The sequence below is a fragment of the Rhinichthys klamathensis genome, unplaced genomic scaffold (genome assembly GCF_029890125.1).
Source record: "Rhinichthys klamathensis goyatoka isolate OS25496 unplaced genomic scaffold, OSU_Roscu_1.1 h1tg000310l_1, whole genome shotgun sequence".
Taxonomy (NCBI): domain Eukaryota; kingdom Metazoa; phylum Chordata; class Actinopteri; order Cypriniformes; family Leuciscidae; genus Rhinichthys; species Rhinichthys klamathensis.
In genome coordinates, this window is record NW_026606828.1 from 1,302,633 (window position 1) to 1,330,059 (window position 27,427).

A 27,427-nucleotide genomic window follows, 5' to 3' on the forward strand; every position below is an offset into this window, starting at 1 on the left:
ATTCATGAGCCAAGCCTTCGCCGTAGTAGAATTCGCGCAGCGGTGCGACGCATGCGCACTATTCACGGGGCTGTCTGAAGAAGTGCGTTTCCTTTTCTAGGGCCTGTGTGTTAAAGACAGCTGTAGCCCTTGGGTGTGCTGCGCTTCCGTAACGCTTAAAAACTGCTCGCTTCAGGCGGCTTTCAGTTTATCGACTACTCTGGTCAGTAATACGCCGCCACATTTGTGCTTTTTTGGCTTAACCGTTTGGTTTCTTACACGCGCTGTTTGAAGCGCATACAACCGCCGCTGTCTTAACGGTTTTTGGGGGTGTATTTGTATGCACAGACGAGCCGATCATCTTTTGTCTGCTCTGCATTGATGTTGAGGAAAGCTCTCTGGAAGATCTGTTTTGCTGAATGTGTGAATGACCACGTCTGTATCTTCTGTTGATCAGAAGTTGACCCACACATGGACTAAGTGGACAAGCCTAAAACATCTCTAACTTTAAGGCATTTGGACACCAAGGGCTGATCATCTAGGGAACGCATAGGTACAGTTATGTATTTTATTACGCCTGTGTAATGGCTTGATCTTGCCACCTTTCTGCTTTCCGTTTTTCTTGCAACCCTCTGCATGTCGAAGAATGGGCGCATTGTGTTTTTGAATCTGAATGCGATGGGTCTGTTTCACAGCTGTCTAAATAAGAGCCACTTGAGGCTGCTGCATGAGACAACGTGTCTTTGATGGTACATCGTGTTTATTTAATCATCTTAAATAAATCATGCGTGTAAATGGCATTATACAGCCTAGTTTGGTCGCCAGAATGCATTGGGTGCAGGATGGCATAATGGACTAATCCCAGTTTGAGATGCATTGTCTCCTTTCCAGTCCTGATTGGACCAGCAGTGCTGTTCCCCATCAGCATCATTCTGGGATTGTGATGTTGTCATGGTTCTTTGAATGTTTAATAACAACATCTGAATGTGGGTCTGGTCTGTAAATAATTGAACTGGGGTTTTGGTTGCGGACACTCATAATCTTTGAGCTGTTAAGGGACGCCGTTTGTATCCAAAACCTAGAATGTTTACATGATATTTAAACGAGAAAAAAATTCCCAATGCTAAAAGGGCAGTTATTCAAATCATAACAGAAAGGCTTCAGTGTGTTTTTGCCGTCATTAATATTAATGAGTTGGATATATAAAGGTCGAAATCCAAAGGTCACTTCCTCCCTCTAAAGTGCAGATTTTAAAGGAACAGTTCCCCAAATAATGAAAATGATCACTGTCATGTTTTTTTCTTAAACTTTAATTTCTCTGTTTGTTTATTATTATTTTTTATTTAATTTTTAATTTATCCCATAGTGAAAGTGAATGAGGACTGGCTATGTCAAAGTTATGACAAAAAGTAAGAGTGTCATATAAACAGTTCATACATGCAGTGCACAATATCCCAGTGGTCACCGGTGAAGCTCTGAAATGGGCTAAAAAAAATGGTGTGTCGATATTGGTAGTTGTGTGCCTTATTTACCAGGGTTAGTTAAAGTCCCTGTAAAGGCAATTTCGAAAAAAAATTCTAAACACTTTATAAATGTTAGAAATGTATTGCTAAAACATATTACAAAGACTGTGAACTGTGAAGTACTGAATTGTGGAGTTAGACCGTTAAACAGTTTTTCACCATTGCTATTTTACGGATTTTATGGGCGGGGCTAAAACAGGGCTCGATGACGCACTGGAGCCCTTGAGCTCCTGGACACGCCCCTACTTGATGACGCACTGGAGCCCCTGAGGCTGGCCGCTCCTAACAATATTATAGAGCACATTCACATCAGTGTGCCGCTCAATCGCGAGTTACTGTCAGTACTATTAGTAACACAGCCTACAGATTGCTAGCTACTAGCTATGCCTTCGTCACGGAAATGCGTACTACCTGGATGCGATCACCGGATCACGTACAAAACAGATCGGTGTCCTTGTTTAAATTTCCGAAAAACGATTACATCAAGAAGACGTGGATTAATTTTGTGAAGAGCCACCTTGATGGAGAGCTGAGGATCACCGCCAAAACCCGCCTCTGTAAGTGATCATTTTACACGGGATAGTTTTATAAACTTTCATCGGAGATAACTGTCTGGGATTCACTGATAATCCGTTGTTACTGGTGAATGGGGCCGAACCGACTCCCGCCTCAGCCTTCATCCTCCCGTCGCGCCGACAACTGGTGCCATCATCGGCAGTGCGTGCCCACCGTGCGAGCATCCATTCCGGCTGTAGAGTTGAGTGTGGCGAGTCGACGGCAGCTTTCCCGCGAGTGGGCGTGGTTTCAGCGCAGCCAGCGGACACGCCCCCAGCGTTTGAGAGCAGAGATTACTGCTCATTTTTTCAAGATTTTGATAGCTTATTTTATGTACTTGCTGACTTTTTTTATCATTCAAATTTGGCTGGGTGACTAATAACAAATTTTTCTGTGGTGTGACAAACTCAAAACACATACTTAATTTTGACTTTACAGGGACTTTAACTGTCTGAAACTAAAACTACACTCTAAGAAATGCTGGGTTGTGTTCAACCCATGTTTTTGCCAAATATGGACAACCCTAACCGTTGGTTTACATTTTTTAATAAAATGTTTAAACCCAACAGTTTGGTTTGTCCATATTTGACTCAAACATGGGTTGAAAGAAACCCAGCAAAAACATTTTCATAACTTGAATTTTTATTTTTTATTTTTTTATTTCAGCTAGTTGCCAAGGCAAAATGTCCCATTTTCAGTTAGGTTAACTTGGATGTACTAAAATAACAAATTAAAAACTATATAGATATAAAAAAAAAAAAAAAAAGACTTAAAGTTGACAAGAACACACAAAAAAATTACTAAAACTTTAACTAAAATGAAAATGAAAAAACATAAAAACTAATACAAAACAAAATATTAATAAAAACTATAATAGAATCTCCATTTTTATACTAAAATAACACAGCTTTTTTATTAACAGCAGTGTCTAATAGTTTTTTTTTTTTTTTATCTGCAGTGGATGGGAATATTTTAAGTAAATGATGATTCAGATTTCAGTGCATCCTCCCACAAAAAGTCATAAGACTTCGAATATAGTACCGAAGTCTCTATGGACTATTTTTATGGTGCTTTTGTATCCTTTTTGGGTCTTGACAGCCCCAGTTCCCATTATATTCTTCTTCTTCTTCAAAAAAAATCCCTTTTACATTCCACAGAAAAAAGTCATACAGGTTTTAATTAATAACAGATTTTTTTTTTTTTTTGATAGAACTGTTCTTTTAACCGGGCAGTCGTTCTAGAATGTCGCTCTTACCATCATCATATGCCTGTCTGTCTGTCTGTGTATATTGTACACTGTTTCTGCCCTCTTTGGTTCATTCTTCAGTGTTTAAAATCACATCAAGGATGTTGTCGCACAGATGCCCGTTAAATGCAGAGTCCCTCTTTGAAGAGCATCAACTGCACTTCCTGTTTAGTTCCTTTAATTCACACCTGTAAGAGCTCCTCAGTCAGGCTTCACTGCATCTTGTAGTCAGACTTGTCTTTTCTGTATTTCTGAACGATGGCTCTGTCATTTACAATGGGGTTTTCGCTGCTGCAAAACTGCTGTGCTTTTCACTTGCCTAGAAAGGCATTTTGTTGTGTACAGCTCGACTTGTGTGCGAGAACATTGCTTTTCTGCACATTTTGCCAACAGCATTCGTTTTTACAGACATATGCGATTTCATTATTCTAAAATACATCTCAGCACTTCCTTACAGAGTCGGAAACGTGATACTGATATCGCTCGTTACTGTCCTGATCTGTCAAATTTCTTTGCCGGGGCCAAACACTGTCCAGCTGCAAAACTGACTATAAATGTAGTCCATATAACTTCACAAGTCTTCTGTTTGAGGATCCAACCTAAATTGAAGTCATTATAGATGTGTGTTTGGTTGTAGAGCTTATACTGTCACAGTGGCTTGTCGGTAGATGTAATTAAGCATCAAAGGGAGCTGTAGGAGCAGCTCTGCCCAGAGGGGAGATAGTTTGCAGGGTCAAGCTGGTGTGAGACGCTCCCTGCCATGACGCTGGCTGGTGTGGAACTTAATAGGCCTTGTGGTAACAGAACAGAAGGAAATAACTGGGAATGATTATGAAGGCTAATGATATACGCCCTGTGTGACCCTCATTTTACTGGGGTTGTTTTTGGTTTTGCTGTATTTGCATTTGTGATTATCTCCAAACGTAACTATTTTACGAGGTGAATATTTTTTTTAAATGAACCATGAAGGTCCACCTCTAAACCTAACTGTCAGTGGGGCGTCAGCAGATCATACGAAACTTAAACTAGTTATGAATTGCCATTTGAGTGTGCTGTAATCTCACTTTTCCAAGTTCATATAATTTTAAGGTTTAAGGAATAAAAAATAATATTTATATATTTTAGGAAATAATTTGGATGTTTTTTTTAACCTAAAGCAAAATTCATGTTCTATCATATTTAATATTTCAGAAGGAAAAGGATTATTCTCTCTGTATCAGCCCCTACACTGTGTTTCCCTGAGGCCTTCATAGGAAGGCAGAGGAATTTTGCACATGAATATTAATGACATGCATTTCTTGGTGATGAAGTATGAAGAACCTCCCATAACATCTTGGTGTTGTTGTTGTTACTGTGTAATCGGAAGTGGAAGTGATGATTATTACTAAAATAACATGTATCCTACTTGAATATATAATTATGAGGGCAGAGGGCCACTGAGCCACACCCCCCGTCCATGTCCCTGGTTATTTCAATTAAGTATAAATTATTAATATGTGCTCTAATATGAAGGTATACTATACAACTAAAGTTCAATCTTTTTTAAATTTAGAAGATGAGACGTGTGTGTGTGTGTGTGTGTGTGCTCTTATCAGCTTCTAAAAAAATATCACAACATTTGTATTGTTAGGTTATGAGCTGAATATATTTGTGGGGGGTGTGGTGAGCAGAATACCTGAGTTCAGAATCTCTCAACCTGTTGAGTCTTGCCCCAGTGCACTGATAGTAAAAGTTAAGAAATTCACATTCCATAATGCTGCTTTTCTTCATCTTCCCACACACATTCAGCAGTACAATAACAATGCCTTTACAAAAATAGTACCAAGGTGGTGTAACCTTGAATATGCACCAATGTTTCAGCAGCTGATGTTTATTGGCTGATTTTTTTTTTTATCAATTTAAAACCATCTGCATATTGGTTTTGGTTGTTATAGTCTGAAAAAGGTAGATATAACAAAACGTTGGTTTATTAATTAACTGCGTGAAGGAAATGTCTGTTGTAGGTATGCACCGATATGACAATTTTGGACAATTCTTTATATTTAAAAGCCGATAACCGATAGATTAGCTGATAAATCACAATTTTTATATACTTTGAGAGCCTGGTTACAAAAATAAAAGTCTCAACATTAAAAGACATGACCCAAGCACACGAATTATAATGTTCTCATCATAATTTTATGTATCCTATGACTTGCACTGCACATGTTGCACTTAACTGTATTTTCCTTTTTTGAATTGATTCCATTAATACTTCAAGCAATTCAAAACCATCATGGCGAACAGTGCGTATCTGATGTGTCTCAGCTGAAGGAAATCATTTCAAAATAATGAAAATAATCACCGATACCAATATGGTGGCCGATATATTGTGCATTCCTAGTCTCTTGCATAATCCAATGTTTTTCTCTGGGTAAAATTATTAAATACTTGCTAAAACAAAATGGAATCTGTACAACATACAACAGGGTTTCGACAATACTGCCCAGGCCCAGCGTGAACGACGCTCAAGTGGGACAATTGGCGGAACTGTCACTGTCCTGAACAGGCCAGTGCTTTATCTTCATGAAAGTTTATCCTTTGCACCTGTTTTTAAGCCTTGCGAATTTAAATATTCAAGTGCAAGAAGACTCAAGAGAACTCTGTTCCTACTCGCTGTGTGAGAGGTTTCGTGTGCACACACACCCAAAGCTGCGTTGTAGACCGAACACAAATACTGATTTTTAGAGACTTCGTCTTATTCATACACTATTCTATCAAAATGCCCAGTCTTCTTGGCGAGTATCCTTGTTACATAGTCGGTTATATCTTAAATGAACGTAAAACGTTGACACATAGTGTAACAATATTCATGCAGCTCTTAAAATGACATAGCCTAATATTCCTGCTGCTGTCTGTGTTTTAATGTTGTTAATCAAACAACAAAAGACAAAAATGGCTCCCTACTCTTGATTTAATAGCTTTACTAACTTTAGTAAGGATTAAATGGATAGTTCACCCAAAACTGGAAATTCTGTCATTTATTCACCCTCAAGTTGTTCCAAACCTGTATGAGTTTCTTTCTTCTGTTGAACACAAAGGAAGAGCTTTTGAAAAATCTCATTAACCAAACAGTTGATGATTGACATCCATAGTTTTTTCCCCCATACTATGGAACTCAATGGCTACCATCAACTGTTTGGTTACCAACATTCTTCAAAATATCGTCCTTTGTGTTCAACCGAAGAAAGAAACGCATACAGGTTTGGAACAACTTGAGGGCGAGTAAATGACAGAATATCCCTTTAATGTAGATTTAATAAAGGATGGCCTATTTTTTACATTTGATTACTTTATTGCTATACCTAAAACCTAAACCTACCTGAAAAGTGTTTTTCATATGCATCTTTGTTTTATTGTTAAATAATAGAAATTATTTGATGATGTAGCAATAAGCTAGTACGCATGCTTGGATGCGTTTTTGAACTTTGCTCATTTAAATCATCATCAAAAACACTAACCTATTTTAATGACAAAAGTTAAAATAAGAGAGTTCAAATACTCCATTTTTTTTGTTTGTGCTAGCACTGTAATGTAACTGCCCTTTATCCATATTATAACTACAGACTAAAGCCTTTTGTTGAGCAAAGACTTTCTGAAGAATCTTGAAGAGCAGGCGTGCATCAAGACGAATATGCAAATGAATGCTTGATATTGAGCATTTCCCTCTAAAATGTTCATGGTAACACACTGACACATTAGCACTTCATAACGGATCTAAAAATAGAGCGCATATCTCAGCGGCCCTCCTGAAACACACTGACTGTACTCATTAAAATTAACATGTTGAAAGATGCCCTATTTGAGGTTGAAAGGGAGAATCGAAGAGCATCCAAACATTCGAGTAAGGTAATTCGCTGACCCGTAGTGGTATTTGTGCATGGTTGTAACTTAGGGATCAGATGTTTTGTTAAAGGATGTGAAGTAGATGGGTTTAAGGGATGAAAGGCTGCTAGACTGGAATCCGCTCTATCTCCGGGCACATCACGTCTCTGTTCTCTCTCATTGAAGCTGGTTTCCTGGTTCCTCGTGTCGCCTGAAGGCAACTGTCATGCCTCCCCTACTGAGTCTCACACGTGCTTTACTTTGAACATGACAGCATAAATCAAATTCAAAGGAGTTTGGCTTTAATATTCTGCAGGGCTGATTAAGATAAACATGATCGTTAAAAAAAAATTGAAAATATGAGGGAAAAAGTGGGTCTGGAAAACTGGAAAAGCAATGGAATATTACTTGGTGTCGAATTTTTTGGTTTGTCAGAGTCTTGTTCAAGTCACTCGTCACCTTCATCAGATGCTTATGTAAGATTCTTAAGGATACTTGTGTTGCCCTTAAAAAGTCGATGTCCATTAGACCAAGTCTGGATGGAACCGGGTTGAAGTATCCACTTCTGGCATACAAAGATGCTTTTGTTGAAGTCTGTGAATAAAAGGAAAGGCTTTGGTTGTCCATCATACCCTCTGGAAACTTCTGCAGTCCCTGTCATATTTGAGCCACCAGAGTTGACTGGATTCAATGCCAGTCTGCTGCAAGTTTTTAGATACTCGAGGAATGAAAAGTTCTCTTGTGCAAGGCGTAGCCCTGCTGATGCAATCCCTAAACAATGATATCATTTGTAACACGGGATTTGCCAAAGCACACCCCGAAATTGTTGCTGATCACAGAAAAGCCTCATTGATTTTGATTGGTGAATGCATTCCTCTTTAAATGTCAGCTTCTTGTTTTCTAGATGAGCCATTTTTGTGGTTGGATATTGTTTAGAGTTGGCAGTATCCTGCTTTATCTGTCTTTCTGCATCATCTTTAGGTGCTTTCACATGACTGCATTTCTTGTGTTCCTGCCATTTAAGGTTGTTTGAGGTGAATGTGAACTTGGTGTCAGTGCCGTAGTCAAATTTTTAATTGCAAGCCGGAGATATCCATCACTTCACATTCTTTCTCAGAGCCTGTTCACAGGGTTAGCATATCATTTATATTTCTATAGGGTTGCTACTGCTAGTGTGTTTTGGGAACATCCATCAGGCAAAAGTATGATTTAAGGTTGTGTTATGCACCAGTTACTTGAGGTTAAGGGGGTTGTTCAGATGTTTAACACAAGTACATCTGATAGTAATAGTGATGCATGCCTTGGCAAACCACACTAATAAAATGTCTTACAGAAGTACAGGTTGCTTCAAGTGCCAAACAAACAAGTGGCATTGTGAGAGTGTGATATTAATAGCTTGTTGCTTTACTTGACAACTGTGGTAAAGAGCGGCGGTTAGTACAATTGAAACAAAATGTCTTCCTGCTATTTATCGCAGACCACTTGTGGCATTTTTTTTTTATTGGACAGTTCAGTGCATTGTTGCATTTGAAAAATAACCATAAAGACAAAATTGGACATGTTCGAAATGGCGAGCCACTACAACGACAATCAGTTTCCTGTCTTTACATAATTCATGTTATTCCTGTTAGCGGCGAGTATAAAATTAGGTTGGTCAGAGCAGCAGGGGAAGACAGTGTTTTTAGAGGGAAGTGTGTTATATCCTCACTGTAAGGGCTTCTGTGGATTGCACTGCTGTTGGCGCCCCTTTTGCCGTCTGCTGCTCTAGCCAGCACTCCTCAACCCATAGTGCTCATCACACACCAATGCCTGTGTGCCAATACAGGAAGACCGTTTCAGTCTCTGCAGCTCAGACAGGAAGTGACTTCATGTTGTGCATGGGGCTTGCTGCAGCTTTCATGCCAGAGCTACTTTGCATTGAACAGAGTGGCAGTCAGTGTTGGTTGATATATTAATGAGGTCAGGGCGCTCGGTGTCATAATCATATCTGGTTCACAAATGTGCCGCATGCACTGCACTTCTTGTGAAAATAAGGTGGGAGGATTGAACCAGTGTGAATTTACAGTTACACGCAAAGAATTATAGGAAACTGTCATGAGTAACTGCCAACAGGATCAAAACAAACATGCACTACCTTAAATGTATTTCAAGCCGTCTCAAAAATGGTTTACAAACACACACACACTTTACGTAACACGCATACGGTACATTGTAAGAATATCACTAACACGGAGTAAAGAATATAAGGTAAGGCTATTAAAAAGTAGTCCCAAACTATTTTTTTTTAAATACATTAAAATTAGAAGATTGGTATGAGCCACTGTCATCAAAAATAGCACAAAGTGAAAATCAAGTGGTATTTTGGGTTAAGATTGCAGAAACTACAGTAACCATGGTAAATACAATAATTTATTGGTACTTTTTGGTGACTTACTAATTGACAACGTAACTATGACGTTACATGCTCATAATTTCATTGATATACAGCGCGTGCCTCATTTGCGAACGGCACGCTACGAACACAGTAGCCTATAACATCTGACCGTACTGTAAAGTTTATTTTTCTGAGGTGAGAGACTTTGTATTTAGTAACAAGTTATGAAAATAATGTTAGAAAAATTACACCACATGGCTTTATGCTTAAGGCCCGGGTATACTTTATTTCCCACGTTTCGCTCCATCTCGCGAACAAGTTGAGTGCGCAAGACTTTCAAAGTAGGCTATGCTCCTTTGGCCGTGAGCGTGGAAAGACGCGCTCGGCGCGTGCGCACTGTCTAGTGGATTTTGTTTTCAAGCGCTCAAGTCACTCGCACATGCGTTGTTGTACACTCGCATTTGAAATGTTTTTTGTTATGGTTGTCGTTTTTTTACGACTACACAGTGCACGACTCACTCATAACAATCTTGTGACCCACTTATGGGGTATATTACTTTCTTATTTGACTTTCTTGATGAATGAAATAAAGGCCCTCTTTTTTTTCTTTTTTTTTATATGCTGTTTCGCTCAGAAATACATTACATTACATAAGTAAAACGTGTTGTGAATGCCGTTTCGTCTCGACTTTTAAATCTCTGTCTGCTTTTCTGTTTTAGAGTAGATAACTGGTTAGATTTCCGCCTCCAACCAACTGTTCAGTTGTTCACTTTGAATGTAGAGATACAGAAATACTTCAGGTACATTTGGTTTCTGATTCCAGATGCAGTTTATTTCCCTAACTGCCTGCTAATTTGTTCCCATGAGAGTTTTAAATGACGATTGCAGACTCGCATGTGTCATCGAGTTCAGTTCAAAAGTTTCTTCTCCCTACACTTGTTATAGTGGAAAAAGAGCGATAACAACTTTGAGATACATGTTACTCATCACCACGAAAGTGAAAAGTTTTTTGTTTTTTTACTTCTCATTTCTGTTTTCTGGTGTTCTCAATTCTCAAGCTGTGGTGCGAGTTATTTTTTTCCCCCATAGTAATATCTTTTTATCTGTGAAACAGCACTGCTTTATTTAACCTGATGTTAACGTCACAGATCTTTGAGTAAACGGTCTTATCCACATTGTGGCCTAGAAGAATCTGACTGACATGTAAATCGACCAAACATAGTTTGATTTATTTTTGGGAGCAGCTTTATTTGAAATGGGCTGTACCACAATAATAGTAATGTAATTTAGTTTTAAATTTTAATTTCACATTTTATAAATGTAAATAACAGCATCGGTCTCCAAAAGTGTATATACTGAAAAAATAAATGAATGACCCAGGAAAATAGCAGAAAACGTAAAAGTAACGCTTGGACAGGCTTTTTGCAAGGCTGCTCAGCTCTTCTTCCTGTCTGAGGCATCGGAAAATCTACAGCCGCCACTTCCCCTTTGAAAGTGTGTGTGCTTGAACTGTATTTGCTGCTAAACTGTGTTTGCTGACATGCTCGGTAGGTCTAATTTTGAGGCATTGTTTAAATTTGAGTTAATTTTCTCTACGTGTATCTTACTAAAAACAACTTTTTAGGATTTAGCATTGACGTGATTGTTTGTTCAGTGATTATTTAATTGTTTGGAAATAGCAATGTGTTTTTCTTTAATTCCAATAATGAATCAATGTGCTTTCTCACCAGGTTTTTGGCCAGTTCTGGCTACAGCTGTACGCCTCAGGCTCAGCTCTGATGTTACCGGCTGAAACGGGTTGACTGTGAGAGGACGATTTCCCTCGGATATGTCTACCTTTGAGGTAACACAAACCTTAAAGTGTTGCCATCAGGATATAATGAGAATTAGGGATGGGGTTTATTTTGTTGTAGTTTGGACATCAAGGGCTTGTCCTGATATTTTTCATTTACTTGTGTATATATTTTTTTTTACTAGACAATCTGGCCTCCGGGCACCGAGTGTGTGGCCAGGTACAACTTCCCTGGAACGGCAGACCAGGACTTGCCTATGAGCAAAGGAGATGTCCTTACTATAATTGGAGTAACTAAGGTAACGTTCTGAAAAGGATTGTTAGAATAACATGTATTTAAAGAGTTCATAATTTACTCACTGTCATGTTGTTCCAGAACTGTATGACTTTATTTCTTCTTCAGAACACAGAAATTTTAAAAGAGAGATGTTTTGAAAAAATGTCTCATTTTGGATGCACGATATTTCTGCCACCATATCGGTATCGGCCGATATATGGTCATTTTTAATGTTATCTTCCTTGTTATATTTTAAATATTTCCTTTCTATAAAAGTCTAGTGCTTATATAAGTTCAGAAGGTCTTCCAGGTTTGTGGAATTGTACACGCAGTCCAGCCACTAGGCATGAGCCAGTCACTAAAAACAGACCCACAGCATTTTATCACTGGATTTACAGAAATCATTTCACTTTTAAGTGTTTTCTTAACACTGCAACATTGCATATCTAATCAGCTCCTCATGAACATTAATTATTATTTAAATTATCACTCAGTGAGTCATTTAACCATGTATTACTGTCTTTTAAGTTTTTGTTTTTGTCTGCTAAACCTCTTTGACCTAACATATTTACTTGAAGTGAGCCCTTAGATTTTAAGTTAATAAGTTAGGTCAATAATAAAATGAAGTCAATAATAATAATAAAATGAAGTTCATGGTTCTCTGATGTTGCTGGTAAAAGTTTTTTTTTTTTAAATGAGCTTTTCATTAAACTAACGAACCCCTGCAGTTCCATCAGGAACCCCATGGGGAACGTGCTGGATGTATTGTAATGACGTAATATAATATTTAATGCACTTCATGTTGTTGATGATAAAGAACAGAATATATTTTCCTTCTCTTTGTACTTTTATACCAATATTGTACAAGATGATCCTATTCAAATCAATGTGATAAACGACTTAATCTAAAAAGTAGTCAGAATACCTTAAATAAGTAGATTTACATTACTAACTTACATTTTTGTCATGTCATCTGGAATCAGTAACTACAATTTGTAAGTAATCTACCCAGCATTGGTTGTAATATTATTATTGTAATATTAATCTCATATAGGTGAGTTTATTAAACCGCTAGCATAGCACTCCAGTTTACCAGTGATCATCTTTAGCTTCAGCGCATGCTGCTCAAACAGCTATGCACAACATTAATAACTATGATTTTGACAATTTCCCGATTTTCATTCATCCTTCGGCGCTAGCGGCTCAAACAGCAATGATATTTGAAACAGTAATATTCATTTTAGCTGGGGGTTTTTTCCCCAGAAATTAGCACTTTTATTTGATTATTTAGTTGATTATCATCAACAATATGGTTTAAAATAATTTCATTATTGTCCGTGCAGTGGCTATTTCATTGTATTTATCCATGGCACATGCATTTTTATTCTTTATAGCCTACGTGTTGTCCAATGACTTGTTTGTATGTATTATTTAGGCATTATTTTATTTCATTGTAAGGCAATCGATTTTTATTTTATTTTTTGATCAAGAGATTTGGCCATCAAAGTGTAAAATGAATTTTAAAAGTTAAGGAATTTTACACGGGTTCACTATAAGCTACTGTGTTGTATTTGATTTAAGTTTTTGAGACATTGGTTTTTAATGGTGAGCATTTTGTTTTTGTAATCAGGCTATAAAAAATATATATCAAAATATGGATTTAGATTTATTGGCCAATCTATAGTCGGTGCATTCCTATGTTTTTGTTGTTGTTGTTTTTTTCAAGCAGGTCCAGTTTTTTTTGCTTTTGATCCCATTAACTTTTGAAAGTTGAAAAATTCTTCAAAATATCTTTTTATGTTCTACTAGAAATTATACAGTTTTGGAATGACATGAGTGTGAGTAAATGATGACTGAAATCATTTGAACTGTTGATGTCCGCTCACAAAAATATATGATTTGATGTTCAAGAAACATTTCTTATGATTATTAATGTCAAAAACTGTTAGGAAAATTTTGCCAACTACCGTATGTGTGTTTTAAAAGAATGCTCAACATAAAATACTCAGCAAAAAAGAAGTTCAGCAGAATGTTCATGATATTTTTGCCAAATATTGAAAGTGAACATGAACCAGTGGCTTCCAAGGTCCCAAAATGGCATAAACATATCATAAATGTGCCATATGATAGCTGTGTGTGGAGATCAAACTGAAATTTAAGTCAGTTTTTGCCTAAATTAATTTTCACTGTATAGAAAAGTCCAGCACGAACATTCTGCTAAATATCTCTATTTGTGTTCCACGTAAGAAGTGACGCTATACGAGTTTGGAACAGCATTAAGGTGAAATATAAATTATTTAATTAATACATTTAAGATGAGTTTGTTGTTGCTTCAGTGGTGGTAAGTAATGAAGTAAAAATACTTCGTTACTTTACTTAAGTATTTTTTTCGGGGATCTGTACTTTACTTGAGTATGTTTTATTTGCATCTACTTTCACTTTTACTCCACTACAATTTTAAGGACAAAGTTTACTTTTTACTCCAATACATTTCCCCATGCCCGCTCCAAGTATTTATTACACTGGCTTTCCAAACCAATGAAAAACTTGTTTTCTTTTTAAAAAAAGAACGCGGAAGCTCTTTGCCATGCGCTCACATAGCAGTCAGTTCGCCATTGACCGCAGAAACCGCTGAAGGTGCAGCTCTCGCTGCCAGCAATGATCCCAAGATTTCCGACAGGGATCACCCCATGGCCATATATCAATGATATGTTCGATTTCACTGAAGTCAAGGGAGATTAATATCGGCTGAAATGTCTTCTTCGCCTGCCACGGGTGAATTAAATTTCAGCATTCAAAACTTCACCCTCAAATCTGAGAAAACATATTGAGGTGAGTTGACGTTAAAGCAACACTAAAAAAGATTTTTTACCTTAAAATAATGTTTACAAAATCGTTTCAGCGGTTCATCAAGTCGTAACAGGGTGAAAGGCACTTCTGCCTTAGCTTTGTGGTCCTATATCTGCTAGAACCACACTATATAAGTTTGCCAGATCGGGTCGTGTTTCTGTAGTTCGAATGAGACATAAGAAAACTACAAATTTGACTTGCTTTATGGCAAGCGTTACAATTGGACATCATTCACTCTAAAGCCGGTGCTGGATAAACAGTGGATAAACAGCGAGCATGCGTGCGACAGTAGGCTGTGGTAGGCTAAATTATTTACGACAGCGGTAACGGACAATGCCGCTTCGAACCTGAAGGGGGACCGCAGAGGAAAAGTTCTTTAGTGTTGCTTTAATGTTACTATTGTTAGCTAGGTGATTTCATATTGAAACATGCCTTGTAAACAGCTAGCTAACAAATTCTTAATTGCAGTATCTAATCTTATCATTTGTTCAAATAAAACATTTCATATCACTCCCAAAACAATTGATCTGCCTAATTATTGATATTTACAGTTAATTTGAATATTTACTTTTTACTTTCGGTACTTAAGTACGTTTAAAATCAGATACTTTTGTACTTTTACTCAAGTGATGTTAGAATGGAGGACTTTCTACTTTTACTGGAGTAATTTTTTATTTAGGTATATATACTTTTACTCAAGTATAACTTTTGAGTACTTTTACCACCCCTGCATTCCAGGATCCAAACTGGTACAAAGCAAAAAACTCGGCAGGACGAGAGGGTACCATACCAGCAAACTATGTTCAGAAGAGAGAAGGAGTGAAGTCTGGCGGTAAACTGAGCCTAATGCCGTAAGTACACAGTTCATTCGCGTGTTTTTTTTTTATTTTACGAGATTGTTTTGTCAGCACTGATTCTCATTGATATACAAATAAGAAAGAGTGTTTGTGTGAGTTTCATGCATACAAACACTAGCACGCTATATTTAGCATGTATCACTGATATCATCACAGATCACCTACTATATCTGTAATTATACACAAATTTCTTCCTGCTTTCCGGTCCACCACAATAATCCAAAGACTCATTTGAATCGGCCAGCTGTTTAAAATGGAAGGAGAAATCAGAAAGTTATACAAATGGCACCACTCAGGCCAATGGAAAAAGTCCATCTCTTGGCATCTGATATGCAAAAGCCAGAGACATGCATCATGATAAGAGTTCGGTTGTAAGAGAGCATGTGATATTCTTCAATTACTGACTGCTTTGAGAGAGAGAGAGAGAGAGAGAGAACAATGGATATAATGATGTAGATTTCTCAATTTTATTTACCATAGCAAGACAAACTTGCTTGCAGCATCAATTGAATCTTAACCTGATGTATGGGATCTGGATGTCTGCTTTTAACAATGTGTAATGGAAGGTTTAGATTTGGATGAGTTTGGCTTTAGCTGATTGTGATGGTAGCAGATTTTTTTAAAGTTTTGTTTTTGTTTTTTGGTTGTCTAGTCTTTGGTAAGTGCACAGCTTTGGTTTATTTTCGATGGTGTGTATGTATATGTGTGGGTAATTGGGAGATGCAGATTGGATGTTTGTCATGCCAGGGAAGCCACAGAAGGGCCAGGCAAGGCCAGCGCTGCTTTTGGAAGCCTGTAATTTAGCTTCCTTTTCTCAGTCCTCTGAACAATATTATGTGTCTGAATCAGTGTTTCTTACTGAATTCTCTCCATAGTTGGTCCTAAGTACATGCAAAACAATACTATTTTTTGTGACACATTTTAGTGTTTTTAAAGTAAAATACCAGTACATCAACACTATTTTGGTTAAGTGTTAACTCGCTTGTTTATGAGTTATTCTTGACTAATTCATTAAAGAACCAACTCCTAAGAGTCATTATTTTGTGAATTGGACTTCATTCATTCATTTAGCAAATGCTTTTATTAAGTGACTTTCAAATGAGGAAGATCACAACCAATTGGTCATAATTTCAAATTAAAAATATAATTTGTATTTCTCATATTATTCAGTTCAGTCTCTCTCTCTCACACACACACACACACACACACACACACACACACACACACACACACACACACACACACACACAAGCTGTTGAAACTCCGCCCTCTGTGCTGGGAGCAGTAGTTAATTTGCATTTAAAGGGACACACACGAAACAACGTGTTTTTACTGACTCTCCAAAAGGGACAATTTCAACATGCTGTACAAAGTTATCTGTGAGGTATTTTGAGCTAAAACTTCACATACACACTCTGGGGACAACAGAGATTTATTCTACATATTGTAAAAAGGGGCATTATAGCACCCCTTTAAAAAAAATATACTTTTTTTTTTTTTTACAGTAAAATACTATTTAATACAACAAAGCTCTTTTTTTAACAGATTATCTGTTCCAAATTCAAAGTGCAAGACTGATTCAAAACAATAACTTTTGGGTTCATGGATCTTTTTGAATGATCCATTAAAAGATCAGACTCGAGTCATTCATTTGCAAATATGCAATTGTGTATACTTTTAGTGCTGAGATTTCTGCACTTTAGACTTTATAAACTTTATTAACTGACTAAAAAGAAAAACGATTCTTCTTTGTCAGACAACACAAAATATATATTGATATCACTTCTCAGTGATGCACATAACAAACACATGTCCTTTATCTGTGGTCACTCAGATGGTTCCATGGAAAGATCACGCGCGAGCAGGCCGAGGGGCTTCTCTACCCCCCAGAGACAGGCCTCTTCCTGGTGCGCGAGAGCACCAACTACCCCGGCGACTACACCCTGTGTGTCAGCTGCGACGGCAAGGTGGAGCATTACCGCATCATCTACCACAACGGCAAACTGTCCATCGATGAGGAGGAGTACTTTGAAAACCTCATGCAGCTCATGGAGGTGAGGGTTGCTGGCTTGGTTTAAGCTTCAGATTAGCCTAAAAACAGTTTAGATATACAAACCTAGTGCACTCATATTACTTTGGATAGGAGAAAGTGCAATGGGAATATGGCGGAGGCATAAGTCATGCCTTATAAAAGAATCAATGGCTAATTGGCAAAGTCATTGTGTCACTGCAGCTCCGGTTGCAATAAAAACACACTCTGTTCTGAGACGTAAGCTTAGGACTGCACATGTGCATTTGCTGGCCCTGCCTGAAAAATGCTGGGGTTTTTTTTTTTTTGTCATGAGTCATTAGAAACACAATTTATGAGACCATTGTTGTCAGATTTCATTAGTTGTTTCAAATGTAAAATGTAATCGTAAGGTTGGTGAACAACTTTGGAGAATTTGATGTTTCCCCATTCAAAGAGATAGGAGTTGTACTTGCGTGACTGAATCGGCTGCCAGTGAGGCATTTCAAAGATGGCCGCCGAGTGAAATGACTTGCCTTAAAGAGTCCCTGGTTGTATATTCACATAACTGGCATAACTAATTTAGGGTCTTATGGATGTTTGGTAAAATGTGATGGATTTCTATCTATCTATCTATCTATCTATATATATATATATATATTAGTGCTGGGCAACGAGTAAAAAATTTAATCGCGATTAATCGCATGATTTTCTTGCGATTAATCGCGATTAATCGCATTGTTACGCGCAAAATTGAATAATGAATTCTAAAGTACTGTATTGCGCACTTTTGATTTAAATGTACTGCTACAAAAGTGCAATAACATGTGGTTTGCAAAAACTTGCAACTTGCAGGTTTGCATAAACAAATAAGGTGCTTTTATACCAGCAGTATTCCCTTTACACAATAAAATATTTCTTGTAAATCTCAACCTAAACATTAATGTAATCAAATCAAATATTTAAACAAAGCTATTTGCCACTGCCAGGGCATTACTTTTTAGCTAGCTTGTTAAAAAGAGTCCAGTTTTCTTTTTCTTTTTCTGAACAGGTATATTGTATCAGGGAGCAGCAGAAACAGTCTAAAAGGGTCATGATCAGTACTACAGATATAAGTCGACCAACGTTACTTCTCTGATAGCAGCTTAGGTTTGGTCATGGCATGCCATGGTTTCCCACGTAAGATTACATTAAACAGAGGTAAAGCCCAATTTATACTTCTGCGTCGAACTCACGCCGTAGCTCTGTAGCGCGCGTACGCGTACCGCAAGCGCTGTGATTGCTAGAACCGCTCCCCGGGTTTCACACTCTCCCTCTGCATGTGTAATTGCGCGTCAACGCGGACAACGACGCAGATATATAATGAAAACCAACGCGTAGTCTATAGCGTAGAGGCTCCGCGTAGGTCCGACACAGAATTATAAATCAGCCTAGAGTGAGGTGAAGTGGTCGAGCACAGGTGCAGCGACAAGCGGGTGCGTTCCTGTGAAACTGTTGCGGTCATGCTCGCCTCACGCACGCGCCCGCGCGTTGCCGAAGTGGAATTATCTCACTTTTTGTACACGACGCGCAGCACAAATCATTGGAAGAGAGACTGATCCTCGGCTCGCTGTTTGTGAGTTTCCAGAATCTAAATTGTTATCAGGACATCAACAGGAGGGAATTCACATGGCAGAGCATCCCCGCTAAACTAAACGCAGACCTATCAGGTAAAGTTATGTTTAATTTTAATTTAAGTTAAAAAGACTACAGCTGCGTAGCGCACAGAAGCCGTTGCCATGGTTACTATCCATAGAGCGCCTGTCATTCACTCGCGGAGCGCTGTCTCCCTTTCTGTTCACCTGAGAGAACCTGCCAAAGCCTCTCCACCGCTTGTTTGGGTGGGTTATTTGCTGGCTGACCAACATCCCACCCCTCCTGTGATCATGGTTTGACTGTAGGGCTATGTGTATTCAGAGCCAGTGAGCAACGGACTTTCAAAATAATAATAATAAAAAAAACTGCGTTAACGCGCGATAAAAAAAATTGTCGGCATTAATTAATAAATGCGTTAACGCGATAATAACGCGTTAACTTGCCCAGCACTAATATATATATATATTTCATATATAAATGTGCAGTCCTGATAGTTTCACAACCCGTTGGGCTGATTCTGGAATGTGTTTTGCGCTTTTATTTACATATATATATATATATATGTATAAATTAAAGCGCAAAACACATTCCAGAGTCAGCCCAGCGGGTTGTGAAACTATCAAGCTTCTTCCTGTGAGTCCTTTCATCGCCTCTGTCAACATTTTCAAATTGATCGCCACACACACACACACACACACACACACACACACACACAAAGCCAAAAATAGCCCTAACAGGAAGTCAGTCCACATCAGATGCACTGGGCACAGAGATGAAGCAAGCATTTATGATAGACTCCAGGAAACAATTTTTTTACACGCACACCTTGTGCTTTAAGGTCAAAGGTTCAGTCTAGGCTGTGTTGAAGAAAGTGACACTGCTTAACAAGTGTCTTAATGGAAATGTTTTAATGGAAAGGGGTTTATTCTAGTTGTATGTCAAAGTTTAACGAAGCAGTGCTATGGTATAGTGATGGTATCATCTGCTGTAATGCAATGTTACTTTGATATATTAATCAAACCATAGTCATTTCTTGATCAATTACTACTAGGGATATTTGGATGCCAGCTTGTTACAAATACAAGCTTGTTATTGGTGGTTGCCAGAGTGTTGCTGTGTGCTTGCTAAAGCCTAGTTCACACTACATGATTTTAAGCCCGATTTGCAAGCGTTGAGCTCGCCGACAGGTCAGGGTGTTATCGCGTGCAAATCGCGGGGGATTAGCGGGTGATGGACGCTCGCCAATCTGTTAGTATGAAAGAGCCAACAACGCATCAAAGACGCTCGCAGACGCGTCGCCGAGCCCAGAAAAATATCTAGCATGCTAGATATCCAGAGCTGTCGCACGACTCAAACTCACGTGATGTTATGATGAGCCTACAGCCAATCAGAGCAAGGCATGGGTTGAGGTCACCGGGTATTGGCTCGCGTGCTGTTTCGCGTCATTTCCGGTTCGTTTTATCGCGTGATTTTTCGTGACAAAACGTGGTTTGTAGACAAGATAGAATCGTTGGGTGACAGAGTTGTTGTCAACTCGTGTAGTGCGTTACCTCCTGTTGCGGATCAATCACGTAACGTTGTGTCGTGTGGTGTGAACAGCTCAACAACTTGAACACTCCTGATTTCACAGAGAGCAAGTCATGTAGTGTGAACCGCACAGTTCAGCCCGACGTTTTAAAATCATGTAGTGTGAACTAGGCTTAAGATGTTCTAATAGGTTTTAGTGTTTCTTTGCATATCATAGGTTGTTTGAGGTGGTTGCTTATTGGCACTAGTCGAAAGAAAAAAGTTGAAGGAATTTTGTGGCCATTATCTGTTTGCTTTAAATAGCAATTGCACACGTCTTCTCAGACAAGCTTCATCATTTGAGGTAACATTCAAGTCTGTAGCACAAAGCCTTAGTTAGCAAGCACCACTAATGAAAAGAAAGCCTTAAAAAGGGCTGATTTACATAGATGTAATTTGTATAATTTTACATATCTTTTTTTATTCCACTGGTCATTGGCTTTATTAGAGTCGGTCTGTGTGAGTAACCAGTCATCCGTTCTCAGTTAAGTGTTGATAATGGTTCTGGTCTGGTTATTCTAGATTGGGGTCTGGGTGGCTTTAGTGGTCAGAGCAGAGGCTCTATGGGTTCCTCAAGTCTTTCCTCACCCTTTCTATTATGGAATTCCACGCATTCTTTAGTGTAATTTTGGCTACAGTCACTCTCTCTTTCTCCCACCCTTATAGCCTCAGCTGAACAGTTTTGCTTAAACAGAGTATACAATAAGGCTTTATGTTCATAGTGATTAGACTACTAGAGAAGATATTCCTCCCACAATCTACTCGATAACATTCCTCATAAACCAGTGGAGATATAGGCAATAAAAGCCTCAAACTGATACTGTGTCCACTGTTGTTTATCCATTAGTGTTTGTTGTCGCTCATTTGGGTTTATCACATTACAGCTCTGGGTCTGACCAGTTAACTTTATTAAATTAATACTTCTATTCAGAAAGGATGCATTAAATTGATCAAAAGTGACAGTAAAGAGATTTATAATGTTGCAAAAGATATCCATTTCACATAAATACTGTTCTTTTGAACTTTCTATTCATCTAAAAGTATCCTGAAAAAAGAAATCCATCATGGTTTCCACATAAATATTGAGCTGCACAACTTTTTTCAACATTGATAATGATAGGAAATGTTTCTTGAGCAGCAAATCAGCTTATTATAATGATTTCTGAAGGATTTACTAAAATAGTAAACGGTTATTTTTGTATCCAAGAATCACTGAAGTGTTTGTTAACTTACAGTCTAGTCATGCAAATGTGTTGTTATTTTGAGCGCGTGCGTGGATAAGAACGGCGCGCGCACGCCCGCTCGCTCCAGTTCCTGGAACAGTTGATAACGAGGAAGTGACAAAGAGGAAACGAGCGCAGGTTCCAGATCATTTCAACTGCTCAATTGATGCAGTTTCATCATGTAACAATATTATCTCGTCGTCGTCTGGCCACACGATTATAGCGTCCAGACATATGGAATCACAAACACGCATTTCAGCACTGAAATGATAAGAATGTTCTCGCCTGTGTGGACTTGTTTCTCTGAGGAGAGGAAAAGGAAACGCATGAGTCTGACTCAATAGCGCATACATGTACAACAGCGCGCTCTGCTGGCCATCAAAATTTACCGCGTTGCATGTGCTTATTGGAAGAAAGAAAATATTTGTAAAACGTTACGTATTTCATGAGTCATTGTCCATTTAAACAGCACATTCGAGGCTCATTTTACTTTTTCAGTTGTATATAATGTCCATTTATTTGCATATAGTTTTGCATAATTCAGTAAAGTGTTCATTTGTTTAAATGTAATGTAGCATGGTATTATCAGCTAATATGCATATTTTATTATTATACTGCCATGTTACTTTTTTGTAAATGAGCAGTGTGTGTGTGTGTGTGTGTGTGTGTGTGTGTGTGTGTGTGTGTGTGTGTGTGTGTGTGTGTGTGTGTGTGTGTGTGTGTGACAGCACTACACTAAAGATGCAGATGGACTCTGTACCAGACTTATCAAACCTAAACTCATGGAGGGGACTGTGGCGGCCCAGGATGAGTTCTCTAGGAGTAAGAGACTTCTTGACTGTATTCATATTCACACCTGCATTTGCTACATTTATACAGGTTTAAATTGCTGCATGGCTTCAAAGTGTGTTTTATGAAAGGTATTTTTAAGTTCATGAATCTTCCTTCCCCACAGGTGGCTGGGCTCTGAATAGAAAAGAACTAAAGCTTAATCAGACCATTGGCAAGGGAGAGTTTGGAGGTACGAATGTGCTAATGGGATGCTTTTTTGTGATTAGAAACCACATCTAGTTCAGTGGATCTAAATTAATTTGGTTAATAAAGTGAGATTAAATGCATAAAGTATATTTGCTTTATTTAACATTTATTGCAGGTTTGCGTAATATTCTGAGTTTGCATTTCACTGTTGTTTTTTCATTTATTATTATTATTATTATTTTCATTTTGAGGAATACTAAAATCTGCTTTTGTTCAAGTGTGATGAGTAAATGCCTGCTCACGTTTAGTCTAGAACCACAATAACCATCATGTTCACACAGCGCGCACAACGCATCTGCACCTTCAGATTTCTTTGACATGGGGACAGGAGAGCTGTCAGTCAATAAATGGGAAAACAAAGTAATCTGCATTACTTGAAAAAGTAACTCCGATATTTTGTTGTAAATTTAAAAAGTGATGAGTTACTTTACTAGTTGAAAGTAATCTGATTACGTAAGTCGCGTTACTTGTAATGCGTTACCCACAACACTGCTTATGAAAATAAACATAAATAAATTAACAGTACCATGAACTATACAGGCAGTCAATAATACATAAATATGCTCTTTTTGATTTTTAGATGTGATGGTTGGAGACTACAGAGGCAAGAAAGTAGCTGTGAAATGTATCAAAAATGACGCGACAGCGCAGGCCTTTGTTGCAGAGGCTTCAGTCATGACGTATGTCCCCCCCCCCCCGATTGACCAATCAGAATCAAATATTCCAGAGAATAAAAATAAAAAGGCTTTGTATATCTACATATATTTAAATATCAATTTTGATGTTGACTGTTACAGGCAGTTACGGCATAATAACTTGGTACAGTTGCTGGGAGTGATTGTGGAAGAGAAGGGCAGCCTCTTCATTGTCACTGAGTATATGGCCAAGGTCAGTGACTCCAACCTGTTATCACTGAGAACAACTGGACTTATGCATTTAATCTTGTCGTTTAGGCATAGAAAAGTATATTTTGAGAAATAACGTTCTTAAAGTATTATTATTGATGTCTTCATTTCTTTCTTCAGGGTAGTCTAGTGGACTATCTGCGCTCCAGAGGACGTACTGTTATTGGTGGAGATCGATTGATCAATTTCTCAATGTAAGTTTAATTATAAAATGAATTAAGTATATCTTCAGTTTTTACATTTTCAGAATGTTTTCTTGAATTTTTCTTGTTGATTAATATTTTAGGGATGTCTGCAAGGCGATGGAATATCTCGAGGCCAGTAACTTCGTGCACAGGGATCTGGCGGCTCGTAATGTTCTAGTGTCAGAAGACAACATAGCAAAAGTCAGCGACTTTGGCCTCACCAAGGAAGCGTCCTCATCTCAAGATACAGCCAAACTCCCGGTTAAGTGGACTTCACCTGAGGCCTTACGAGAGAAGGTGTGTTGTCTGCTTTTGGTTTAATGTTTAAATGGAGACATGCAAGAGGTCACGTCCTCTAATCTTTTTATTTTCTACCTTTCTGTCGGAAACAGAAGTTTTCCACTAAGTCAGATGTATGGAGCTATGGCATCTTACTGTGGGAGATCTATTCCTTTGGCAGGGTACCATATCCAAGAATTGTAAGTCACTTCAAACCAGAAACACGACAAATAAAAAATATATTTGTAGTTTTTATTTATTTTTTTGATAAATCAATGTGTTGTTGTTATTATTGATCTAATTTGCATTAAAACTACTAAAATAAATAGGATATTATTATCAATACATTTTTATCTTAATTGTCACCTCAAAGTAGAAAAATGACCAATAAAAAGTGTATTTGTTATTTCTATATATTTTATTATTTTATTTTAATGATCTAATTTAAGTTATATATGAATTATAATACCCTATTTATTTTAAGTCACTTCATAGCAGAAACATGACCAATGAAAATACAATGGTTTTAAAAAAAATATATACTATTATTAGAATACTATTAGCATTATATCAATATATAATAATAATATAATTTAAAATAAAATAACTTGGGATATAAAAATCAATACTTGTTTAATCTAAAGCTATAATTGGTCACCTCCAAGGAGAAACATGACCAATAAAAACTTTTTTTTTTTTTTTTTTTTTTTTTAGATACTATTAATAAAAGAAGAATACTATTAGTATTATATCAATAAACACTATAATGAACAGAAACATGACCAATAAAAATACAATTGTCATAATATTATCACAATATTATTCAATTATATAATATATTATTTAATTTATATATTTTTAATTCTTATTATTATTCTTATTACTACAGTTTTTCTATTAATAATTAAATTCAATTAACATAATCTAAAAAATGTAGTTTTAATTAAAAAAATGATCTAAATGTACATATTTTTTTATATTTTAGATATTATTTATGCCATCATAATTTAGTAATGCTATTTATATTTTAATTTTATATTTTAACAATGTATATCTGATTCTTAGTATTTTAGTGTCCAGGTAAATTCTACCAGTAGAGGACACTGTTGTCTACTTAAGCACAATCTTCCTAAGTCATGGTGTCCTTCGTCCTGTCTTCTCACAGCCTCTGAAGGAAGTTGTCCCGCGTGTAGAGAAGGGTTATAAGATGGACGCCCCCGACGTCTGCCCGGTCGTGGTGTATGACATCATGAAGCAGTGCTGGACTCTGGACCCTGTGGTGCGGCCCAGCTTCAGAGAACTGAAAGAGAAACTTCAAGATATCATAACCAATGAGCTGTACCGATAAAAGACAAAAACTAAAGGAAAAACACCGGAGGAAGACCTCCATGGGACCATTCTCATACAATCTGACCAAAATCTACTCCTAAAGCAGTGGACTTTAAAAACTTCAGCAGAAATTTCTTTTGCAAGCGCATACTTGTTTTTTCTTTGCATTGTTTTCATGGCTTGATTTTCTTAATTTTGGGGAGGCTGGCCTTCTCTACACCAACTCACCTCTTTTTGATTCATAAGATCTTCAGCCTCCTCTGATTCATCCTCATACACTCCCTCATTACAGACTTTTGATTAGCATATAGTACTTTCTGCCAAAAAAAGGAGAAAAATCAGTTTTATTACAAAATCTGTCCATAAAACTAAACAAAAAAAATAAAATGATCATGAGAAATGATAATTGGCACCCATAAGGCAGGTTTTTTTGCTAAATCTTGTACCCAAGAACAATAATTGGCACTTAGGGAAACCGTATGTCCATCCCAAACTGTTTTCAGTTCCAGTAGCCAATGAAATACACAAGAGAATCTTTCTTCCATTTCACAGTGCCTTTACGGCAGAAGTCTGTCTCGCCACAGAGCTTGTTTTTTTATTTTATTTTAAATATGGTGTGTAAAAGCGCTTTGATTTCCTGTTGTCTTTCTCATCTTTCCAAACATGTCGGTCTGAGCCTCTTAACCAGAAAGGATGAATATAAACATTGTAGGCCTTTCAAAAGAGATGTGGCTTGGGTGGAAGCTGAAATGCTTTAAAGGGATAGTTCACCCAAAAATGAACATTCTGTCATCATTTACTCACCCTCAAGTTGTTCCAAACCTGTATGAGTTTTTTGTTTTGTTCTGTTGAACACAAAAGAAGATATTTTGAAGAATGTTTCTGGTCCTCATTGACTTGCATAGTATGAAAAAAAAAAAAAACTATGAAAGTCAATGAGAATCAGACACTGTTTGGTTACCAACATTCTTTAAAATATCTTCTTTTGTGTTCAGCAGAAGAAAGAAACTCATACAGTTTTGGAACAATTTGAGGGTGAGTAAATGACAGAATTTTCATTTTTGGGTGAACTATCCCTTTAGTTAAAAATAAAAAAAGATATATTAAAAAATATAAGAGAGAAATTATACAAAAAAAGCCACAAATACAGATTTGTTAAATATTTGTTATATATTATATGCTGATTATTGCAAAGGACTTGACTTTGCGGTGCTTTTCTCTTCTTTTTTTTTTTGCTGCCATATTTCAGATAAAATCATTCCACCTGAACAGTTTGATAAAAACAAAAGATAAATGACAAAAAAATAAAAAGGCTGCCTAAAAGCTTTGAATGTGTGTTTATGTCCCCTTAAATGTGACCAAACATTTTCAAGTTCAGTCAAAGAGACATGGACAAGGAAACATGTCATTTATACAAACTTCTGCCCGTTTAGCAGCGACCCATACAGACTCGTGACACATGAAAGATTTTCACCATAAGGTTTTGACAGACGTATGTGAAACGGTAATAATAATACCGATGCCAGATGCGCTCAACGTATGTCACGTCTTTAAAATCACATCATGCACCTCCACCAGAATGTGAAAGGATTGTTCTCTGGTCTATCTATATAGGACGCTGTATTTGTGCTCAGCGCATGTTTCTCATCAGCAACATGATATCAAGACGAGGAAGATTCATGAGCGCGCAGCTAGAATGAAACCTAAACCACTGAAATGCTGTGTTTGTGGTTTTCAGTGAAGGTGAATCCACCTCTGGTCTACAACAAGATCATTTGAACGAAAACATAACACAGGGAAATGTTTGCATTTCTCTCTTTTATAGATAAATATTTGAATTTTTTTTTTTAGGGGAGCTACAATTAGGGGCTGCATGCGTAAATTATGATTTTGGAAGAAATGCTATCTTTTCACAATATTTTGAAACTCTTTTCACGAGTTC

The 27,427-nt window shown here is 37.4% G+C and overlaps 1 protein-coding gene across 3 annotated transcripts; it reads left to right on the top strand.

The window, feature by feature from the left end:
- The first annotated feature begins 48 nt into the window (after positions 1 to 48).
- csk (C-terminal Src kinase) lies at positions 49 to 25,604 on the top strand. 3 transcript variants are annotated; one of them, XM_056270968.1, is made up of 14 exons: positions 49 to 202; positions 328 to 532; positions 11,272 to 11,384; positions 11,519 to 11,632; positions 15,199 to 15,311; positions 17,152 to 17,371; positions 22,478 to 22,571; positions 22,705 to 22,770; positions 23,368 to 23,467; positions 23,585 to 23,675; positions 23,813 to 23,886; positions 23,979 to 24,174; positions 24,270 to 24,356; positions 25,322 to 25,604. In XM_056270968.1, exons 3-14 carry the CDS (start codon positions 11,370 to 11,372, stop codon positions 25,502 to 25,504), a joined length of 1,353 nt encoding a protein of 450 aa, XP_056126943.1. In that variant the 5' UTR covers positions 49 to 202; positions 328 to 532; positions 11,272 to 11,369; the 3' UTR covers positions 25,505 to 25,604. The 3 variants fall into 3 exon arrangements, with proteins under 3 accessions (XP_056126943.1, XP_056126942.1, XP_056126944.1); XM_056270967.1 differs by having other exon boundaries at positions 63 to 532; XM_056270969.1 differs by lacking the exons at positions 49 to 202; positions 328 to 532 and adding an exon at positions 10,981 to 11,088.
- Positions 25,605 to 27,427: the final 1,823 nt, after the last annotated feature.